The sequence below is a fragment of the Denticeps clupeoides genome, chromosome 19, assembly GCF_900700375.1.
Source record: "Denticeps clupeoides chromosome 19, fDenClu1.1, whole genome shotgun sequence".
Classification (NCBI taxonomy): Eukaryota; Metazoa; Chordata; class Actinopteri; order Clupeiformes; family Denticipitidae; genus Denticeps; species Denticeps clupeoides.
The window spans coordinates 13,615,787-13,636,469 of record NC_041725.1 but is presented as its reverse complement, the minus strand read 5'-3'; the positions used below and the strand labels follow the sequence as shown (position 1 = coordinate 13,636,469).

The window sequence follows — 20,683 nt, the reverse complement described above, 5'->3', positions numbered from 1 at the left end:
CATACCTTTGGCATTTATCTAGGAAGAGGTGTGGAATACAGGCATGCATTAAGTCCTGATTTCCCATATGGATGGGGATCCCAGAATCTCCAGGGGGAGTACAAACATTTTCACTTCTCATTGTGTGATTTGAAAGCACTGAGTTCCTCATTTAAGGGTCTGTCACGGGTGGGCTGGACATGGCGGTGAAGGAGGACGCATTCGCACGATTTCACAGGACAGGGGTTTAATACAGACTTCACAAGACAGGGGAACATGAACACGCACAATGACCCGACGGCGAACAGACACGAACAGGATAGTTTTATACAATTATATAAATAGACGCCAGGTGAACACGATCAGGGAACATTACACGGGACGAACATGAAACTCCGGTCCGGACTCCGGATCCGGAGTAACCCCTGCCGGTCCGGATCATGACAGAGTCCTATTTCCATAGCACCACTACTGGAACATGAAACTTGCCGGACCCCCCTGTTCCAATGGGAACCACTCCTGTCAAAATATTGGAATTGTTAGCATTTGTGGAGCCAACATTCTACATGCATTTTGTTTCCGGTCTTCGTTTTCTGCCTCCCTCCATCTCTGTAAGGTTTATATATGGGACCTGCTGCCGATGGGATGACGTCCTCTGTGAACTCCCGTCTATGTGTGTAGACAGGTCACCACCGTAGACGGAGTGTGTGTGTAATGACTAGACATGGGTCCGTCCAGCAGTGCCCTGTGAGGCAAGAGCTTGTGCTGGAGGTGCATCAAAGCGGCGCTGTGGGGGGGTTACAGTTTAATGAGGAGTCGCGGGGTAACAGGAGCCCTCATTTGCTTCCAAGGTGAGTTCACTCTTACATAAATTGTTAATCACGCACCAATATAACGGGATTATAGCGGACCGCCGCAAAAACTGGAAAGCAAGATTTATAGAGATATATATTACAGATTTTAATTGGATTTTGCTAAAAAAAATGGAATACATGGCTGGTGAAATGAATTCCAATTTAGGGGATTATGTTTATGTAAGCGTGCAAATGTGAATAAACAAGTTACTACCATTTTTAAAACACTTTTGATAAGAAATTTGACCTCATTTCTGTTAGTACAAGGTGTGCTCTATGCCGAGTTCGCGTGGGTCCCTCTCACGATCAGGTCAGATGGATTGGTCACACCAAATTGGCCCTGGTGTGCATCTGTTTGGCCAGACTCCAGCTTCCCCACTGACCTGGATCTGTGTGTTTAGAGCATGGGTGGGTGAATATGATCAAATGGGCTGATGCTTTCTTGTGCATTTTTATTTTTATTTTTTTGCTTTTCGGGGGCTCAAGCTTCTCAGGGTGAATGGGGAACGGCGCAAAATCCCACGGTGACAGGCGCACTGGCGATGGGGCTGAAGAATCATATCGCCAGTGGGATCTCACATCTTCTCCACACTGATGTAATTGACCATGACACATTTTCCTCTGTGTAATTACACCTTGCTTTTGATCAGACCACACTCTAAGTAGGCGTGTTTAAGACGTTACCCGGCGCTGACAGCAACTTCAGACAAAAATGCAGTCTTACTTTTTCTCTCTTTCATTTTATTTTTTATTTATCGCTGCCTGGCCTACTTTCTCGCTTAAGCAAACCTTGTGCTGCTTGAATACTGTTGCAGGGATTTGCTATCTAGGACGCAACCTCACTACTCACTACTACTCACAGTTCAAGCAGCACTCACGCAGTGGAAAACAACAAAAATTCTCCTATTTTCATAAATTATTTCGTTTCGATGGTGTCAAGAAAAAAGTTTAGCTGTTGTTTGTGTTTTAGTTTGGAAATCACATATTCAGGGGAAATAAATCAAATTCAGTATCATGCTACTAACATGCTAATATCCCTAAAAAAATTGACGACTTGACTGGTACAAAAAATGTGAACACGTTACACCAGGTCTGGCTTTACTACACTGGTTGCCAGTACCAGAGTATCTAGGAACGTATTTCATCACCTGTTTCCCTGGAGTATAACTATGACGTGACGCCATCTCTCTAATCCATTCTTCAACATGGGAAAGACAAAGGAACGCACCATTCAAGAAAGGCAGATGTGTGTCGACCTTCACAAGTCAGGCGATGGCTACAAGAAAATAGTCACTCGCCTGCAGCCGCCCATTATCTACTGTCCAAGGAACCATTAAGAAGTTTAAAACAACTGGAACTGCTAACCAAGCCTGGACGAGGACACAAGTTTATTTTGCCTCCGCGCACATTGAGGAGGAGGGTAAGAGAAATGAAAAGATCTGTCAAGATGCTACCAAGGTCACTGTTGCAACAAATGGTAGCATCTCGGGGTCACAGTGTCTCCCAAACAACCATCCGGTGCCATCTACATGCCAACAAGCTGTTTGGGAGGCATGCACAGAAAAAAACTTTTCTCACTCACAATCATAAATGCAAATGTCTGGAGTTCAACTGGGACAGTGTGACCAAGTTAGAGCTTTTTGGCAACAAACACTGTAAGTGGGTCTGGCGGAGCACAAAAGATGAGTATGCAGAAAAGCACCTCATGCCCACTGTGAAGTATGGGGGGGGGATCGGCGATGCTGTGGGCCTGTTTCTCTTCCAGAGGCCCTGGGAACCTTGTTAAGGGTGCATGGCATCATGAATGCTTGGAAATACCAGGACATTTTAAAGCAAAATCTGGTGGCCTCTGTCCGAAATCTGAAAATGGGTCGTCATTGGGTCCTTCAGCAAGATAATGACTTGTACAAAGTATTATCACCCGGGGTGCTAATAATTGTTGCAAACAAGAATTGTTTAAATAATTATTTCTCAACGTGGGATTTTTTTCCCCTCTGAATAAATGCGTTTCCTCTTTTTTTATATCAGTTAGAACAAAACTGATAAACAGGGTGGTAGTAGCCTAAGGGTAACACACTCGCCTATGAACCAGAAGACCCGAGTTCAAGTCCCTCTTACTACCATTGTGTCCCTGAGCAAGACACTTAACCCTAAGTTGCTCCAGGGGGGACTGTCCCTGTAACTACTGATTGTAAGTCGCTCTGGATAAGGGCGTCTGATAAATGCTGTAAATGTAAATGTAAAACTGAAACAGGGGTGGCAATAATTACGGAGGGCAGGTTAGCAGCTTTGTTCATTTTAATGTTTTGGATTTGATTTCACCACAACAAACAAACAGCTAAAAAATCATTGCAAAAAGTGTATTTTTTTCTGAAACGTTGCTGTGCAAACAGACCTGGATCCCAAGAAAAGGTTACAAAATCCTGAAGGGACCGATCATTCCATTGTCATACGTCTGAAGCATTTCATAAAAAAAAAAACATTTTAATAGGAATAAAATACCGAGCGGCACAGAGAAGGCCGGTCTGTGGGCCGTGTGTGCGCAGACTCCGACTGCACTAATACGGACCCCCGACGCGCAGGCCGACGATGTGTCACTCATCCGCCCACGCCCTGCCGCTGACCGCTGCATTTCAATAGCTCCATTACCTAAAGGGGAGCACGCTCGTCTGGCCTGGATTCTGGACCTTCTGGGCTCCGCTGAGGACTGGTGATCGGTGAACTCGACCAGGGCTACTCATCCTGCCACACGGGTTTCTTATTAGACAAGAAGCGGTGCACGTCTGATGCACACAAGCAGTCAGAACGCAACACAACGCGAGGCTCGGTCTCCATAATAAAACAGAGGGCTTTGGTTTAGGTGAGTTCTCTTTGGTTCTACAAGGAAAAGAAGGATCCAATTAGCACTGATTTGTTTGTCCAGTTTTTTGACGGCATTGTCTCTGCTCCCGGAGGCCAGCCGGCAGGAAGTGCGAGCCTTACATGTGCATGGGGCCCATTGGCTGTTCCGCACTCGCTGTGTTTCCACAGCAACCGTAATGTAGCCCTCGCTCTCGAACTCACTTTCCCTGTCTCCGCCTGAGCCATTTCTCCAGAAACAATTTCAGTGAATCACCGGAGACAGACGGACGCGTGGACGGATTCTCGCTTCCTGCTCCTCTCCGGCCATTTCATGGAATGAGCGTGATGTTGTTCTCCTGCACCACTTCAGAAAGCTTCCTCATAACAAGCAGGCGAGGTGGTAAACAGGTAGTGAGAGGCAGTTCATAATGCAGCAGCGGGTGACACACACACACACACACACACACACACACAGCTGTCGCGCCGGTCTGGAACAGCCTGTACCCAGTAATTGTTCTGGTTTCTGTCATTTATTTTCTGTGTGGCTCATGAGGGGGTGGCAAATATCCCACCACCCTGTGACACCAGAAGACAGCAGTGACATTTCAGAGCCGCTTCAAGACGGACAAGCCTCAGAGCTCAGATCTTCCGAATTCAAGAATGAAACAGCAGTGCAGCTGATATTAAACATCCATCAAATATCATCTATAGAATCGGCACTAATCTGATTATGAGTGCCTGGTACATACAATAATCTGTGAAATAGTATAATGCACTGTTTTCACACAAATCCATCTGAGAATATGTTTAGATTTTTTTATTACGTCTCTTCTCTCTTATACTTTTCTTTTCACTTTGTTTTTTTAGAATTATGGTCATCACACATTCACACCACAATTTCTAAGCCAATCAAAATGCCAGGTTGGAACTAGCTGTTGTATAAAAGGGCGGGAACACATTGTGTTTTTAAGCCGTGTAACACTGATTCAGAAGTGTCTCGGTACCCTTCCCTGAGTGTGACTACAGAGCATAAGCCCTCGGTGCCGAGTGAAAATCACCCCTAAACACAGCCATATTTTTTAGTGTGGCGCATGAAATTGGGTTGTGATTTTACTGCCCACTGTTTGAGTCACAGACAATCTTGAGTGCACAGAGCATCAGGGCTGGGATGTTCCAGGGGGGAATGTTCCTGGTTTTGGTCTGGCCTGACTCACGAGCTGATGAACCCACCATACCTCCCCCGAACCAGACAGCCGGCGAATGTCTCGTCAGTGTCGTGCTGTCTCGCACAGATTTCAGCCTTATGGAGGGTAATAGAATTAACACTGACTGACTTGCAGGGATTCGAAGCAATACAACAAGAATAAGGCAGCCATTTGAGTTGTTATACAGTTGTAATAACTCGGTTGAAATGCATGTGTGGTGAGTGAACCAGTGATGGCAATGCTATCTAGCTTTTATAGAAAGGATTTTTCCTTTACCCAGTCTTCAACTGCACAGTTTAGCGATAAGATGAACTTTATGAAAACATGGATGCCATACCCCTGGTCTAGTACCCCTGCTGCTGGCTGCGGAACTTTCTTGGGGGGTGGGGCACAACGAATAGGACCTGTGAAAATGCCGTAGCACTTGTGTTCGGTTTCTTAGCTTTAGATTGCATTTCCCAGATTGCTGTAGGGTTAACTGTGACCTTATGGAAACCAGTCACATTGCTGTTTGTAAATGGGTGGGTTGCATGTTTGTGACTGGACCAGTGAGAACTGGGTGAAGTGTTTTGCCTGTGAAACTGGACAGGAAAAAGTTTGATGTTGGGATAAGAGAGAAGAAGAGTGGAAAAGGTGCTGGTTCACATTGAAGAGAGAAAAGAGGAGATTCCAGCAGCTCCATTCCCGGGAAAAGACACGTGAGTAAGCAGTGGCATTTCAGATCATATGTGAAGGTTATCATCTCCGGATGAGCAGCGGGACACAGAGTGAATACATCAACAACAACAACAACATTTATTTCTTATATAGCCCAAAATCACATACAGTATGTCTCAATGGGCTTTGACAGGCCCTACAGTTGACACCCTCCACACTTGACCCTTCTGCACACAAGGAAAAACTCCACACAAAAAAAACTCTAGGAGAGAGAAAAAAAGAAAGGAAGAAACATTGGGAAGGATTGATACAGAGAGGGACCCCCTTCCAGGGTAGAGTGAGCCTGCAAATGGTGTCAGTGCAGGGTTGGGGATGATATAATAATAAGTCCTACAGTTTTAGGGTTGGAGGAGTCCAGGATGTAGTCAGTGTCATGGTCTAGATTACGTGTCCATAATGATGCTACTGGTCCATTTGAAGATCCCTATAGCTGTAGTTGTAACGGTGGTGGTGGTTGTGGTGACCCTCTGGTTTGTTTCATGGTATGTCCTTGTTAAGCAGTTGTACATGAATAGGGCGAGGCCAGACGAGCAACGCGGGACAACCTTTTTGGATTTGGAACTCTTTCGGATTTTGCGTCGGAACAGACCGTATGTTCCGTACAACTTTTTCAACTCTGTTTGTAACTCTTCCTGTTTTCAGAGTGCACCAACGAACGAGCCCCGTTTCTGTGTTTCGGCGCTCTTTTTATTATTTGCTTTCTTGCCACAGGTTGCATGGGGCAGTTGTGGTTTAGCCACTGGCTGCGCCCTTTTTCTGGGTGTATACTTCATTTGTGTTTTATGACTGTTTAATTTTGTTCTCCTTCCACATGAACCAGTGCTATGAACCAGACCACCACAGGTTTAAACCCCACTTACTACCATTTTGTCCCTGATTGTAAGGCGCTTTGGATAAGGGCATCTGGTAAATGTGAATGTAATTTTTGGGGGGATGTTTTAATGAACTTGTTCAGTTATTCTGGGGAATACGTTCACACATGCACCGTTCAACTCTGTATATTCATGCTGACAGGGAGACAGGAGAAAACCACCACTCCATCACCCGCCGCTGGACCCAGAATCCTGTTTGGTCATACAAAGCTGAGTGTGACCATTTAGGAGGCTGAAAAGGGGGTGACAGTTGTCTCAGCTAAACCATCAACAGCGACTAAAACAGATCTCAGTATGATGTATGAAGCCCCCCATTATTCACATGGGACAAAATGTTCACAGAGAGACACTGTTACTGGCACAGAACCATGTTTCCTGCACTTTAAGGGATAAAATACTGTGTGAATGAAGAACAGATCACATTTTGATGGTACATAATGTGTGAAAGGACCCCGCCAAAGACACGAGACCAGGACTGAACCAATCACTTTGCATTTTGTGCTCCTCCCAGCATTTCCCCAGAGCTTCAGCAATCAGCGAGGCATTGCATACACAAGCATACTTTGACCCTTACCTGAGCTGGTTGAGACAGGAGACTTGCTCCTTCTTGAGGGACCGCCACCCCTGGGAGAAGAGCGTCCCTGAAGAGAAGAGATCCGGCCGTAAGAGGTGGACTTCACCACCCTGCACTCTGTGTGGGAGACATAGAGCAACACAACACGGAAATGTTTGAAACTCTCAACTGGACCCCCCGAGGACATCATTAACAACCCAAACGGTCATTTAAACTCACATTAAAGATTCTTCCAGTTGTCTTAATGTGTGTCAGCATGTTGCCTTCTGAAAGCAGTGCCCCTGCAGGGCCAATCTGAAGACCCCTTGTGTTGTCAGACTTTATTTGGCTCATTATTTTGCAATTTTCCCAAAATAAAAAATACATTACAATATACTGCTGGGCCCACAGTTCCTCCTCCAGGGGCGAACTGAGGGGCATTTAGCTGCTTAAGAGCAAAACCTTCATCAGGGGCCATACTGGGACCGGTTCCACCACGACTTTTAATCACAGTGGCGCTTATGCGCAGAACCCGCTGTCAAAGTGACGCAGCGAAGTGAAGCAGACTCGCCAGACTACTCTGATGCATTTGAAAAAGGTGGGGATCAGAGGTGGGCCAGATCGCCACCGTGATTGGCTGGATGCAGGCGCGAACCCACGGCTCTGCTCCGAGACAGGCTCCTTTTGAGGGAGCAGGATTTAATTAGCCCTAATGAGGGAATTCAGGGCCGCAGAACCAAGTGCTTGCATAATAAGGAGCCAGGCACCCGCTACACTGCATTTCAGAGCTGCAGAGAGGTCCTCACCTCAGATGAGTAATGGATTCAGTGGAGCGCAAATTAAAGGCAGATGAATCCACCGGTGAATCAGAGCCCAGCCTCATAACAAACACACATTTTATTTTGTCCAGACCCAGGCTGAAGGCTAATATTTGAATTTTCTCTATGAGTGTGCATATTTCTGCCAAAGCTTATATCATTTTCCAATAACCACATTATATTACAGTAGGAGTGGATTGAAATATTGACTCATGTCTCAAACAGGAAGGTTCTGTACATCATTACATATATGAATCTATATAGACACACATACGGCATGCAGCACCGTATCTCTTAAGTCAATTTTTTTTAAAAGACATGCACAAAATCCACAAGTGTCATAAAAGCCACACATGCAATAAAGAACTTTTTTGAGCCTCGATTCTACTCAACTCTGCATCGTAAGATGCCTATAATAAAAGCTTCTGTAGTGCTGTATGTGTAAAAAAGCGATCATTAAATAATTCAGATGTTGCCAGGGGGCGTGTGCAAAGATGGCATCCATTTGTTCAGCCTGAAGAATATAGAACCATTGTACATTTGAAAACCAAGAACGTTCTGCTGTTTATTTAGGCATTGAACTTAGTTTCACACACAAAAAACATCTCTGTACTAATGAGAGTGTGAGATAAAGGAATTTCAGTCTACAGTGAACACAGGGCGCAGATGACTGCAGTGAAGCGCTGGCTTTGTCTGTTCCGTTTGTCTTGATACCCCCCGATAATCCAGTCCCAAAACCTGGCGACGCGCTTCATCTCGCCGTCTTTGCGCCCTGTTCCTACGACTGACAGCCTGTCACTTTTTTTATCAGAACTCCCCTCGTTCCCCTGCTTGGCAGCTCTGATACCGTCCCCTCTCCCCGCTGCTACACTGCCGACCAGCTGAACGTTAAGAACCCGGCCTGAAGCGCATTCTGTCGCCGCATCAGAAATCTGCTCATGGCTTGCGTGTGGATTTTTGGTTTTTTTTTGCATGAATCAATCGCTTTCATGATTTTCCATGACCCAGTGTTCCACACTCGCCATTACACAGGCAGAGGGAGCAAAACATATACACTGCGCCGACTTTCAGAAACAGCTAGATCAAAGAACGAAGAATATAAAGAGAGGCTCTGAAATGAGTCAGTAGCACCCTGTTTCACCGTGAAGGAGACGCAGGCGTTCTCTCAGAATAATGTCGCGACCCCCTGGACCCAGCTTTCCATTCAATATCCACTTTTCTGCTCTTTTTCTCAGAGACACTTATATTTGCCCAGCTCAGCCTGGGTGCCTTTCCTGCCCTGTGCCGGCTGATGGTTGAGTGTAGAAAAACCGCATATTTCTCTTTTATTTCTCTCTTATAAAAGACGTCTGGGGCATGTTCACTGTCACATCAAGCATGTGTCCAGGTTTCTGCGCAAACAAACAGATACTGACGAGACGTTTCTAGAATGTTTAATTAGTTCTGAAACTCAGAAAACCAACTTAGTGTCTTTTTGTGAACAAATTAAGAAATGGGAAGTGCTAATTGATGCTTTACAACTGTAATGCACCTTCCTGTCAATACATCACATTTGCAAAAAAATATAAGTAGGGCTGCCAGACACTGCCAGGATTCAGCCAACAATCAACTCATCAAATTATTGGACGAAACACACAAAACTTCTGAAACTACCTGATAAGTGTTTAATTGCCAAGACTATTTAAGTGAAAGTGAAAGTGAAGTGATTGTCACACGTGATACACAGCAGCACAGCACACAGTGCACACAGTGAAATTTGTCCTCTGCATTTAACCCATCACCCTGAGTTAGCAGTGGGCAGCCATGACAGGCGCCCGGGGAGCAGTGTGTGGGGACGGTGCTTTGCTCAGTGGCACCTCAGTGGTACCTTGGCAGATCGGGATTCGAACCAGCAACCTTCTGATTACGGGGCCGCTTCCTTAACCACTAGGCCACCACTGCCCCCCCACTGCCTTTATTATTTAAATAATAATTGGACTCCTTAATACCTTAATAATCCTTAATAATCTGGCAACAGTGAATGCCAGGTCATGTCTCCTCGCTTCCACATACGATTTATTTTCTAACCTCATAATACCATCAGTGGACATCAAAAACATGATCTCCATTATTGTCATCTCAGAACCATGTCTACTATCAAATCAAACATGCAAATAAATGCAACTGTTTTATTCAAGACTTCAAGAATTTCTTAAATCAGTCCTTTCGCTTATTTCCTTTGCAGCCTTATCAACCAATCTGCACCAAAATTAACCAGAATGTACAGTACATTTGCGAATTAATAACCTTGCCTCTTCTATGACTAATTTGTCACACTTTAGTCATACATGGCCAAGTGACCTTTATAGCAGAGTGTGTGTAGAGTTCATTATGACAAAACATTCTGACCTCAGCAGAATGTGTGAGTTACACAGTAACACCCAAAGAAACTGTAGCCAAAAATGTAATTATGCTGGAAAACGTGAAAAGGTCAGTAGTAGAATCTGTGTGCGGAGTGTGAGGTTTGGAAAACCCCCCTGTGTACAGGTACAGTAGGGTGGGAGGTGGGTTTTTGTGATGTGACTGAGCCATTTAATGCCATTTTACTTCAGCTCAAGCTGAAGTAAAAAAAAACATTAGTGGGTGCGTGTGATGTCAGTGTGTGTGTCACACAGAAACCTTCACTGCATCATTCGTATAACTTCCCTTCTTCTACATTATGTTTCCTTTCAGAGAATTATGCAGATACAATATGCTAACAGAAAATAACAGAAATTATTGATTCAGAACAATATTAATTTTCTGTTCTGAGCAATGCTTACAAAACATTGTGGTTCTGTTTATCTGTGTTTAAGTGTCATCTAATGTTCAAGGTCAAGAGTAAAAATTAAGTAACAGTAGATGCAACATTTGCAAGTACTGAGTATTTGAGTATTTTAATTATTCCTGAAAAAGAGAGGTTTGGGGCAATATGCCATTATTATATTAATTATTATAGCTATATTTTGCGTTTTTAGAGGGAAAATTTGTGTTTGTTAAAGTATCACACAACTCTTACCACTTTCATCCAGTAGGAAGTCATCCTGGTAACGGAACTTCTCTGGGCCGCATGCAATGAAGATGTCGTCATCACCAAAGAAATCCTGAAGGCACGTCACCTGCAACATAAAAAAAAAAACTCAAATGAAGATCACATGCACAAATAGAATATGTTGCTTAAAGGTTACTTGTCTGGGCAGTAGGTGTGAATAAGCAGCATAAATAATAAAAAAAAGAACACAACAGAAAGCCCCCAGACTTTTACATTTATCAGATGCCATTATATAGAGTGACTTACAAACTGTAGTTCAGGGACAGTCAGTCAAAAAATCACCATAATGTCTGAAATACCCTCCAGGGGCTTAAGGACAGACCCAGAAAGCCACCCGCATCTGCTGGGCAGTATTTAAACTTCACTTCTTTAAGGAAATCCTGAGCTGATCTCTCTGAGCATCTGGCACCGAAAGTAGAGTTTATCTCTCCTTCCGGGCTGCTGTTCACCCTGGAATAACATCATTAATGTGAGGTTTAGGGTTGGTTTTCCAGGAGAAACAGCAACACAGGGCTATCAGCTTGTGCGAATTGTGTGTATTTGTGCATTTTCTGCCATCCCTGTGCACATGATTAAGCTACGTGGATGCTCCCAGGATCAATAAAGTCTGCCTGGAGAGTGAATCTGCAGGACACTTACAGTGTTTGTCTGGATGCCTCAGAGGTCCGAGATTCCTACAGTGCGTAGGATCAATTGGACAGAAGAAGCAGCCAAAGTCTGAGGAGGGATTTACTGAGACTTCAGCTGAGGAGCAAAGAAAACTGACTCTGCAACGCCTGCCATTGGGGGCCAGACAAAATATCGATTGGTTTGAAATTCACAACATGTTCTTGTTTCTCTTTAACTGTATTAATGCTTGAAATTTTCCACACCTTTTTTCACTGCTTAAATAAATCCAACTGGAGAAACTTTTGTAAAAGACTTTTTACAATCCTGCTGAACCTTTTTAAATTACAGGATACTAAAGCGTATTACAGGAAACACATACTAAATGCTGTTTAAAACTAGCACTTCAGTTGCATTTTTATGAACATTCCGAAAGTTAAGAGCAGAAAAAGGACAACAAATTGCAGTTAAATCTACTGTGTCCAATCAGTGGAAATGAGGCTCATTTTCCTGGTTCACCGCGTCTCTCCTGAAGACAGAAATGTTGGTCATTAGGACCTGCAGCTCCGGGCCCAGCCTACCAGCAACGCTTGACATCTGCCAGAGCATCGTTCCACAAGAGGAGTGTTAGAGAAAAGTATTAAAGTTTCATATCACTGCATTGCTCCTCGGGTGGCGAGTATCTGATCTGATTTTCTGGGACGTTTATTGAACGAATCTACTGCAGTCCCATCCTCAGTCTCATTCAGTACACGCACAAGCCACAAACACGAAATTCATCTCTTACACTGCAAAAAAATACATAAAATAAAATCAGAGAAATTAAAATGACAAAAATGAAATGACAACAAAAAAACTAAACATGAAAAATAGTACAACAATACAGTTATAAGGTCAAATTAAATCCTATGATTAAAAAATACATTTTTTTTGAGTAAAAAATCAGGGAATCTGATTCTTTTTCAATGAGTAAGCAGCATGACAAGGGAAGGAAGAGTTGAATCCACAAGAAGCGTTTATCTCCTAAAAACATCTTAAATATGAATGCCTGCATGAATGAAAGCTCCGCGCTGGAACTCCGTGACCCAGTTAAGAGGACTGCGGCTGGAGATTTTCTGACTTGCGCTTCAATTGCAAAGGTTCCTTTGAAGTAGTGAGATGCCTTGCAAGCTTAAAATAGGGGGGGAATACGTTTTAAAGCCCTGTCTGTTTCTCATTCCAATCAGCTCCCTGCGCAGCACTGCGCCGCTACGAATAGGTGCTGGGGTGACGGCGGTGGGCAGGAAATGTTCATAATCATCCACCGGCGTGAGTGACACACTGCATGTTTAAAAATCACAATATTGTTGCAGTGTGAACATTCAATTTTACTCTAATGGGAGTAGTGTGTTAATCCAAATTCTAGTTCTAATACAAAACCAATTTGCAGAATGTGCACCACGGCTAAGAAATACATGACACTTGGATTAAACATATGATCCATCTGGTAAACTGCCAACCTTTACTATATTATGTTGTGTATTGCAGCTATTGTATACATATAAAGTCATTTAAACAGATACTGCTACTATGATGCATGACCCTATATTAGGCTGGAGTGCACATAGCCAACAACCAATTTAAAAGGCAACAAAAACTGGTCCATATCAGAAGAAGTAAAGTCTTGTCATGTTTAATAGTGGTAAAAGTGGCTCTTCTCCGGCCTGGCTCTGCCTGAAAAAGACAGTGCGGATGAGGGCGAGCGAGCAAGGCTGGACATGAAAGGGAGAGTAGGGGTCTGCTGACTGTCGCCCAGCCCCAGTCCCCCACCCCCGGTCCCCCACCCAGCTGAGGCCGCTGCCGTTTCTTGTGGTTCAGCTCTAAATGGGCCCAGTTACGCAACGCCTCTCCGAAACAATACAACAGCACTGCATTGTGAAGCAGCACTTTCCTGACATGCAACACATTTATTTATCAAAAAAAAATAATGTGTCGCACTCTGGGATTACTGCTGAAGATTAAAAGTGGTTTTATTCTAATGATTGGGATTCACAGAAAATGGAATTAGGCAGTTTTCCTGTAAAAAAATCAATCTCCTCAGCATGCTGCATGTTCTTACGTGAGTACAAAAAGGCATTTCTTCCTCTATCTGAGCTCTTATTCCCCCACTGGGGAAGAAATAAATACTCTGTAAAGCTGGTGTCAGAACAGTCGTCATAAACTCCAGCCACACTGCCACCTACTGGCCTGTTTTATAACCAGAATGCATTTAAGAAAAACCTGGAATATATTTATTTATATTGAATTTATTACAATTGTCACGGCGCACCCCGTGCACCCACCCACGTTACTGGCGATCTTGAAGACGATCAGTCTGGCCTTGGGGTCAACGACCCTCGACCATTAACCAATATATGTGTTCTTTCTCTCTCTCTCTTTCTATGTCACCAACATATAAGACGCTGACCACGCCCTCTTCACAGACATTCATTGTACAAGAATAAACAACCTGGTCTGTTGGGCGTGGTTTTCCTTCTATAGCCTCCTGCATGACACCAGTTACACTCGTGGTTTCGAATTCTCGACAGTACAATATTAACATTTACATTTAAGGCATTTATCAGACGCCCTTATCCAGAGTGACTTACAAGCAGTAGTTACAGGGACAGTCTCCCTGGAGCAACTTAGGGTTAAGTGTCTTGCTCAGGGACACAATGGCAGTAAGTGGGATTTGAACCCGGGTCTTCTGGTTCATAGGCGAGTGTGTTACCCACTAGGCTACTACCAGCTATAGGCTCTGACCAGTACAGTACCAGAGTATTGCAGAACAATTGTCTATCATATGATCTTTGCCCCTGAAGAATAAATAAAATTTTGATTTGTTTGCATTCAGTGCCCCAGCTATAATTGGCATCATATTTTGATACAGGATACCCGTGTGTCATAAATCACCAAACCAGGAAAGGAAGAATCATTTTTTTTAAACCTGAAGTAATGGCTGAGCTGTGTATAGCATTATCCTGCTGGTTGCTTCCTATCGTTCGTTTTCTTCCGTTCCTCTCTTCTACAGGAGCAGCACAAGGAATGTGGTGGACTTGACTTGATTTGTGAGCAGTAAACTGTGAAAAATTCAATCTTTGCCATCTAGTGGTCATGCAAATGAAATAAATAGAACTTTAGTCCCAGTTGTTCTCATTAATCTGTCATGAGTTTCCCACACACCACTAGATGGAAGTGTTGCATCAACAAAACGTTCATTTTAAAGCACTGTCTCGCAGCCACACCCCTCTCCTGGCATGCAGAAGAGCACCATCATCCTATAGATTGGATGAAGTCCGCACATCATAAACTACTGAAGATGCCTTGTGAACATATGCATTTGTGTAGGACGCCCCTAACTCCGAGTGGAGCTCCAGCAGCTCCGTTCCCTATTCTCAAGGCTGCGCTCATCAGCCGCCACAGCTTCAAAATGCTTTTCATCTCGCTCCAGCTCTGCAGCAGAGCCGCCCTGTCCAGGGGCGCCCAGCCTCAAAGGAGCAGGAGTGATGTCCATGACTCTGTCCTTGAGATTTGAAAAAAAACAAACTGGCACAGTCCACAGAACCATTATCACTACGATGACATGAAATCCACCACAGCGTTCAGTCCTGTCACTTCATTCGCATTTCTGGCATTTACAAGATGTCCTTGTCCAGAGCGACTTATCAGTAGTTACAGGGACAGTGTCCCTGGAGACACTCATGGTTAAGTGTCTTGCTCTGGGACACCTGTGACTTTGTGCTCATGTGGTTCATAGGTGAGTGTGTTACCCACTAGGCTACTAGGGTTAGGGTTCGGGTGAACGTCCAACGTGCAGCATCAGCTGAAGATAAAGGTGCTGTGGCGCACGCACACAGCAGTATGTTGTACACACATTCCTCCGCTTCATATTTGATGAGACGATTTGTTCACAGGACGAATCTCAGCATTAGAAGGGTAATGGGCAGATGAATAATGCATCCCACAATCCTCTGAGGTACGCAGAGGAAGTGCGGTCACACCTGGGTGCGCTCAGACAGGCCATCAAGACTGTCTCGGGTTATTCCTATATCTGTTATAATTTCATTTTTATACACATCATATCTATAATAGACAATGATTTATTCTATAGATAAATAGAAGAACATTTCAACATCTTATTGTTTTCAAGCCTTGACTGAATAAGATTAGATACAAACAATAAATACACAATACTTTATATATCCTGACAGTAAGTATTTGAAGGTAGACGGTTGGGCAATATTCATAGAATATTATAGTATGATTATGAAAAGATTAATCATCAATATCATCACTTTAAATTAGCAGTTTAATTATCAGTTACTATGCAGTTTTAACACAAATTCCATCAAGGTTTGAGTCTGTCACTGTCATTTATATAATTTATACCTGTCACATGATCAATAACTATTTGGTCGTTATCCTCACCACCATAAAATCTCAGTCGTTCCTCTCTGATTCCGCTGTGTCTGAATATTTAGAATACGGCATTAAATATTCATTCAGAGAAAAATCTGGGCGATTTTGCAGCTCTTGTGTGCTGGTGTTTCCCCCCTTCTGGGGAGCAGATGCTCCTGCCTGCTGGGAAAACGTGTGCAGATTCGGCGCATCAGCGATGCGAACGACTGTCACTCGCAGCCCAGGCAGAGCAGACAGCAGCAGCGTGACAGCGGGAGATGCGTGGGAGCTTGACTGGTGAGCGGCACGTCGACTGAAGTACACAGTTCGCACGAGACGCACTCACTTTGGGCACTATGTCACCGAAAACCGCTGCCGGAAATGTCAAAAAAGCAGAGCTAAAACACACAGCTTCCAATTTTTATGTCTTTGTGGGTACCTAGGGTACAAAACATGTATTAATAAATCAATATATAGTTAAATAAACTATAAACCTGCCTCCAAAATATCTTTATTATACTTCTAAGCTTTTACCGCATCGATAAAACAACATTTATTTTACACCATTAATGAAAATGATTGAAACATAGCTTTGAGGGCTTATTTTAATTAATGAATTAATTAAAACCTCTATAGTAAAAAAAAAAAAAAAAAAAAACTATAAACTGTCATGTCTTCACATCTTGTCACTTGCAAAAGAAACTGCTCTGTCTTTGTTGTGCCTGCTGTCATCAACGTGTGACCTGAGACCAGGGGCTGAGCTACATGAATCATATAGTCCGCTGCAAGGACAAATACAGAAAGATGAGGGTGGAGGCAGGTCACACTGGATCCTATCGTTTATTGATCTCTGGCAGGTTATTCAGGAATGAGCAGCCAATAAGCAGAGGGGAGCGGAGCCAGGATGCGCCCGGCCTGGTCTGCTTATCGATTTCCCCCTTGCTGCTGCCTCAGTCATGTCCCCGCTGTCCCCGCTATCCCTGCACCCCCTGCCGACTCACCAGGGACCCGCGGAGACTCTCTTTTTTTAACTGAGAACTGTACTGAGCAAGTTGAAGAAATGCCAAGCACGCAGCCTATGAAGCGCCGGGTCAGAGTGAAGGAGCTGTCCGTGGTTCTGAATCTCCACCCGTCTGCCGTTCCTGTTTAGAGCGACAGATTGTGCGCTTTGTTGTGTTAATGCTCATCGATGTTCAGAATAAAAACGGCCCTGACTCAGATATCTGGAGGCATCTAGAGAGGTCTCCGGAATGTTGTGGGACTACCTAACTTTCTTAAGCAAGGGGAAATGGCGGGCAGTGGTGGCCTAGCGGTTAAGGAAGCGGCCCCGTAATCAGAAGGTTTCAAATCCCGACCCGCCAAGGTGCCACTGAGGTGCCACTGAGCAAAGCACCATCCCACACACTGCGCCTGTCATGGCTGCCCACTGCTCACTCAGGGTGATGGGTTAAATGCAGAGGACAAATTTCACTGTGTGCACCGTGTGCTGTGCTGCTGTGTATCACATGTGACAATCACTTCACTTTCTTTTCTTTAAAATGAAGAGTTCACAGTGTTCATTGTAACTACATAAAGTGTTATTCACAGAGTTTGGAAAATTAAATAACAATCTAGTCCTGCCAGCCTTAACAATGCATAATAGAATGAATAGGAGCACTGCAACAAATCACAGAACAGGGTTTACGTTACATAATGGAAATGCTGCACAGTCAGCAAGCGAAACACACCGCTCACCTCCCGTCTGCACTTTCTATAGATTTCTAGTTCTTTTTTAAAATAGATTTCTATTTCTTATGTGCTTGTGATTTAAACCTGAAGGCAGATGCATCACACCCCACTGGACACTGGGCCGTGGTGAACTCTCATTACGAAATGGGCCTTATTGGTGGGCAGGGCGTCTTATGTAACTGCTGAAGTTCCAGCACACATGAGTAATGAAACCCTCGGCGCTCAGATGCAAGTCAGCACAACCGCCCCCGATCAGAGGCTCACACGTGTTAAGAGCCCTCGCTGCAGACTAGCATCTCGTGCAGCTTCTCTTCAAGACCCCACCCGAGCAGCCCATAATTCTCTCTATGCCAAATTCTGTCTGTTACGTAACAGGCTAATCCAGAGCTATCAGAAATGAGCAACTCAGGATTAGAGGCCGCCATCTCCGATGATGGACTTTGGATGGTTGGACGGTTCCTCTTGTCACGTTCTGGGTTTCAGTTATAAGTATGTCTCAGTTCGGGGACTGGATCCTTCGGGGGCTGCATTCAATCTTCAAAAGCAGCCCCACCGGGGACACAGCACTTACCTGGGGACGGAGCTCATGTTTAAGCACATTGACCTTTGCTACTGTTGATTACGCTGTTTCCTTGTCCTCTGCATTTACATGTCCAGCATCAATCAGTTCAACCCAACCCCTGGCTTCTTGTATTTCTTCACATCCAGATATGATCATGGCCTTAAATACCAGCTCTTGGTAATGGATTGATTAAATCTTGGCCTTGAGATGGTCTGAGAATGTTTTGCGCAGTTGAAGGTGACTGGGGTGCAAGTGTCTGTGGAAAGTGTCTGAATGTGTTGTCTGGGCATCAGGTTCAGATGAGAGCCATGGGAATCCATCCGAGCGGTATGAGGAGTGAAACCGATCCAGGCAATCACCTTTAAGCCAGCACCTCCTGCCCTGCTCCGGCATGTCATTTCCCTTATAGGATGAGTTTAGATGAGTTGTGCGCATAGCAGAGGAGTCATATTTGGAGTGGAAGAGAAGTGGGGGGGGGGGGGGGGGGGGGGGGGGGGGGGGGGGTAAACGTCATGAAAAAAAAACACTTTCTCTCTGTTTTTGGCCCTCAGTCTGTCTCCCGCTTCTCCTGTGCCACCCTCTAACCATCTGGCTTCTCTTGCAAGTGTACCGTTAATGACAAACTTGGCTCTGATCAGCTTCACGTCCAGAAGCCCATGCATACACATGCACACTCCCAGTCAGGATAATGGGCACTTTGAAATGCCAGCACTTTGCGCTTCACGTCTAAAGGCGTGTTTGGGGAAACAACAATTACTCCTTCTCAACACACGCCGAGCACTTAAGCGGGAAATGGCTGGAAGTCTTCCTCAATCCAGACCAGCGGCTTTGAAAACATTAGTGAACATCACATTAAACCCCTCAGTGAAAAAAGAAAGTTCAATTGTCAAGCAGAATGGTAAGCAGGCACAATAAATAAAGCTTTGAATTCAGTCTAAGGGTGGGTGATGGTGCAGCGTTAACATCAGAAAAGAAACTAAGCAGTCGAGCTTCGTCAGTTCACCATAATCACTCTCACTTGTGTTCTCATAAGCTGTTTGCATTTGCATTCGTACCATCCGACCTTGGCGCGAAGGTGGGTTTGAACTGCTGGATCTCACTCTCCAGTTCACCTGCTGCTCAGAGAGCCTCCGTAGGTAAAGCGGAGAGGCTCGGGGATGTGCAACGTGACTCGGTGACATTTATTATCAATGCCACCAGAAAAATCGTGCCGCGCGTCCTCAGCTGAACACAGATCTATGTGAAGCGCCCCCACGCTGACTGAATTCACAGGACCTTTGCCACGGCCCATTCAATCACGGAGAATCGGACACGATGTGCCACGGGCAAAAAGGCTTCTCCATTCAGACTCAGCCTCAAGCGACTGTATTTAATGGCATCCCACGCGCAGAGTGCCGCCGCCGACACGTTCACAATGCCTCATGGGAAGGTGTCTTATTACCCTCTCTGCCTTTCTCTCAGACCCAGACTGCTTACGGAGGCATATATGAAATGAACGAACATCTGCCAGTCCTGTAGCCCCCCCAGGACCTGTTGGAGGGTGTTGATGCCAGTTTGTGAACTTTCGGTGGACGTTCAGCTCTGCCGTGTGGCTGGTGGAATCCAATAACTGGTCATTTGGCTGCGGAGGAGAAGTGTGACTGTGACTCAGCAGCTTGGAGAGGATCAGCAGGAGGTGACTGACCTCAGCTGTCACACCAGAGCCTGGCAGCCTAAGCGCTTCAACAGCGCTTAGATACTTCAACTTCGACTTTTTGAGATGAAGTGGAATGAAATTAAAGTGAAATACAAATTTTGTGATGATAACTCATCACACAATTGTGATATACTGATGGAATTGGGACACACCTTGAAATATCATTCCCTCTCAATACTGTATTTATGGGAACAAATGTTAGGAACTGCTGGATGATTTAATCATATCAGATAAAAATGTTTAGATTTTAAGATATAAAGCATTGACTAACAGGACATCAAATTTGAATTTTACTAAAATAAACAGATACAAACCACAAGGTGCTGCTTGCTAGTTATCTGTGTTCAGCCATTTTAATTTCTGCCACCCAAAAGACAAACTGTAATGTGGAAAGTAGGTGGAGTGAAAGTGATGACTGACAGCTCTCACTCTGACAGCTTCCCCACTCTGGAATCCTATCAATACGGCAAACACAGACAACCGTGGATGCTTCCAAGACCAGCATTCAGATTCATTCATTATCAGTGTTTTAATCCAAGCATTCTGATTGGTGCGTTAGTGAACCTGACTATATTTTGCACTTCTGAAAAATCCCCGTATCACTGATTATTACATCTCTCTGTTGCTCAGCAACAGGTAGATTTGCCGTACCTGATTTATTGAGATTTAATGTCCATCCCACCGGTTATGCTTGTTTTCTAGAAGACAAATTCTGGTGATTCAGGTCATATCTCACAACTCAATGTGTTACTTGCCCTTTCCCAGT

The 20,683-nt window shown here is 44.4% G+C and overlaps 1 protein-coding gene across 3 annotated transcripts in view; it reads right to left on the bottom strand.

Moving 5' to 3' along the window:
- The window catches only part of dclk1b (doublecortin-like kinase 1b), a 38,540-nt gene that overhangs the window by 13,119 nt on the left and 4,738 nt on the right, over positions 1-20,683 (bottom strand). For all 3 annotated transcript variants that reach the window (XM_028961700.1, XM_028961701.1, XM_028961702.1), the window contains 2 exons: positions 10,877-10,976; positions 7,043-7,159 (listed from right to left, as the gene is read on the bottom strand). In XM_028961700.1, coding sequence (XP_028817533.1) covers positions 7,043-7,159; positions 10,877-10,976 — 217 coding nt within the window. The remainder of the gene's footprint in view (positions 1-7,042; positions 7,160-10,876; positions 10,977-20,683) is intronic.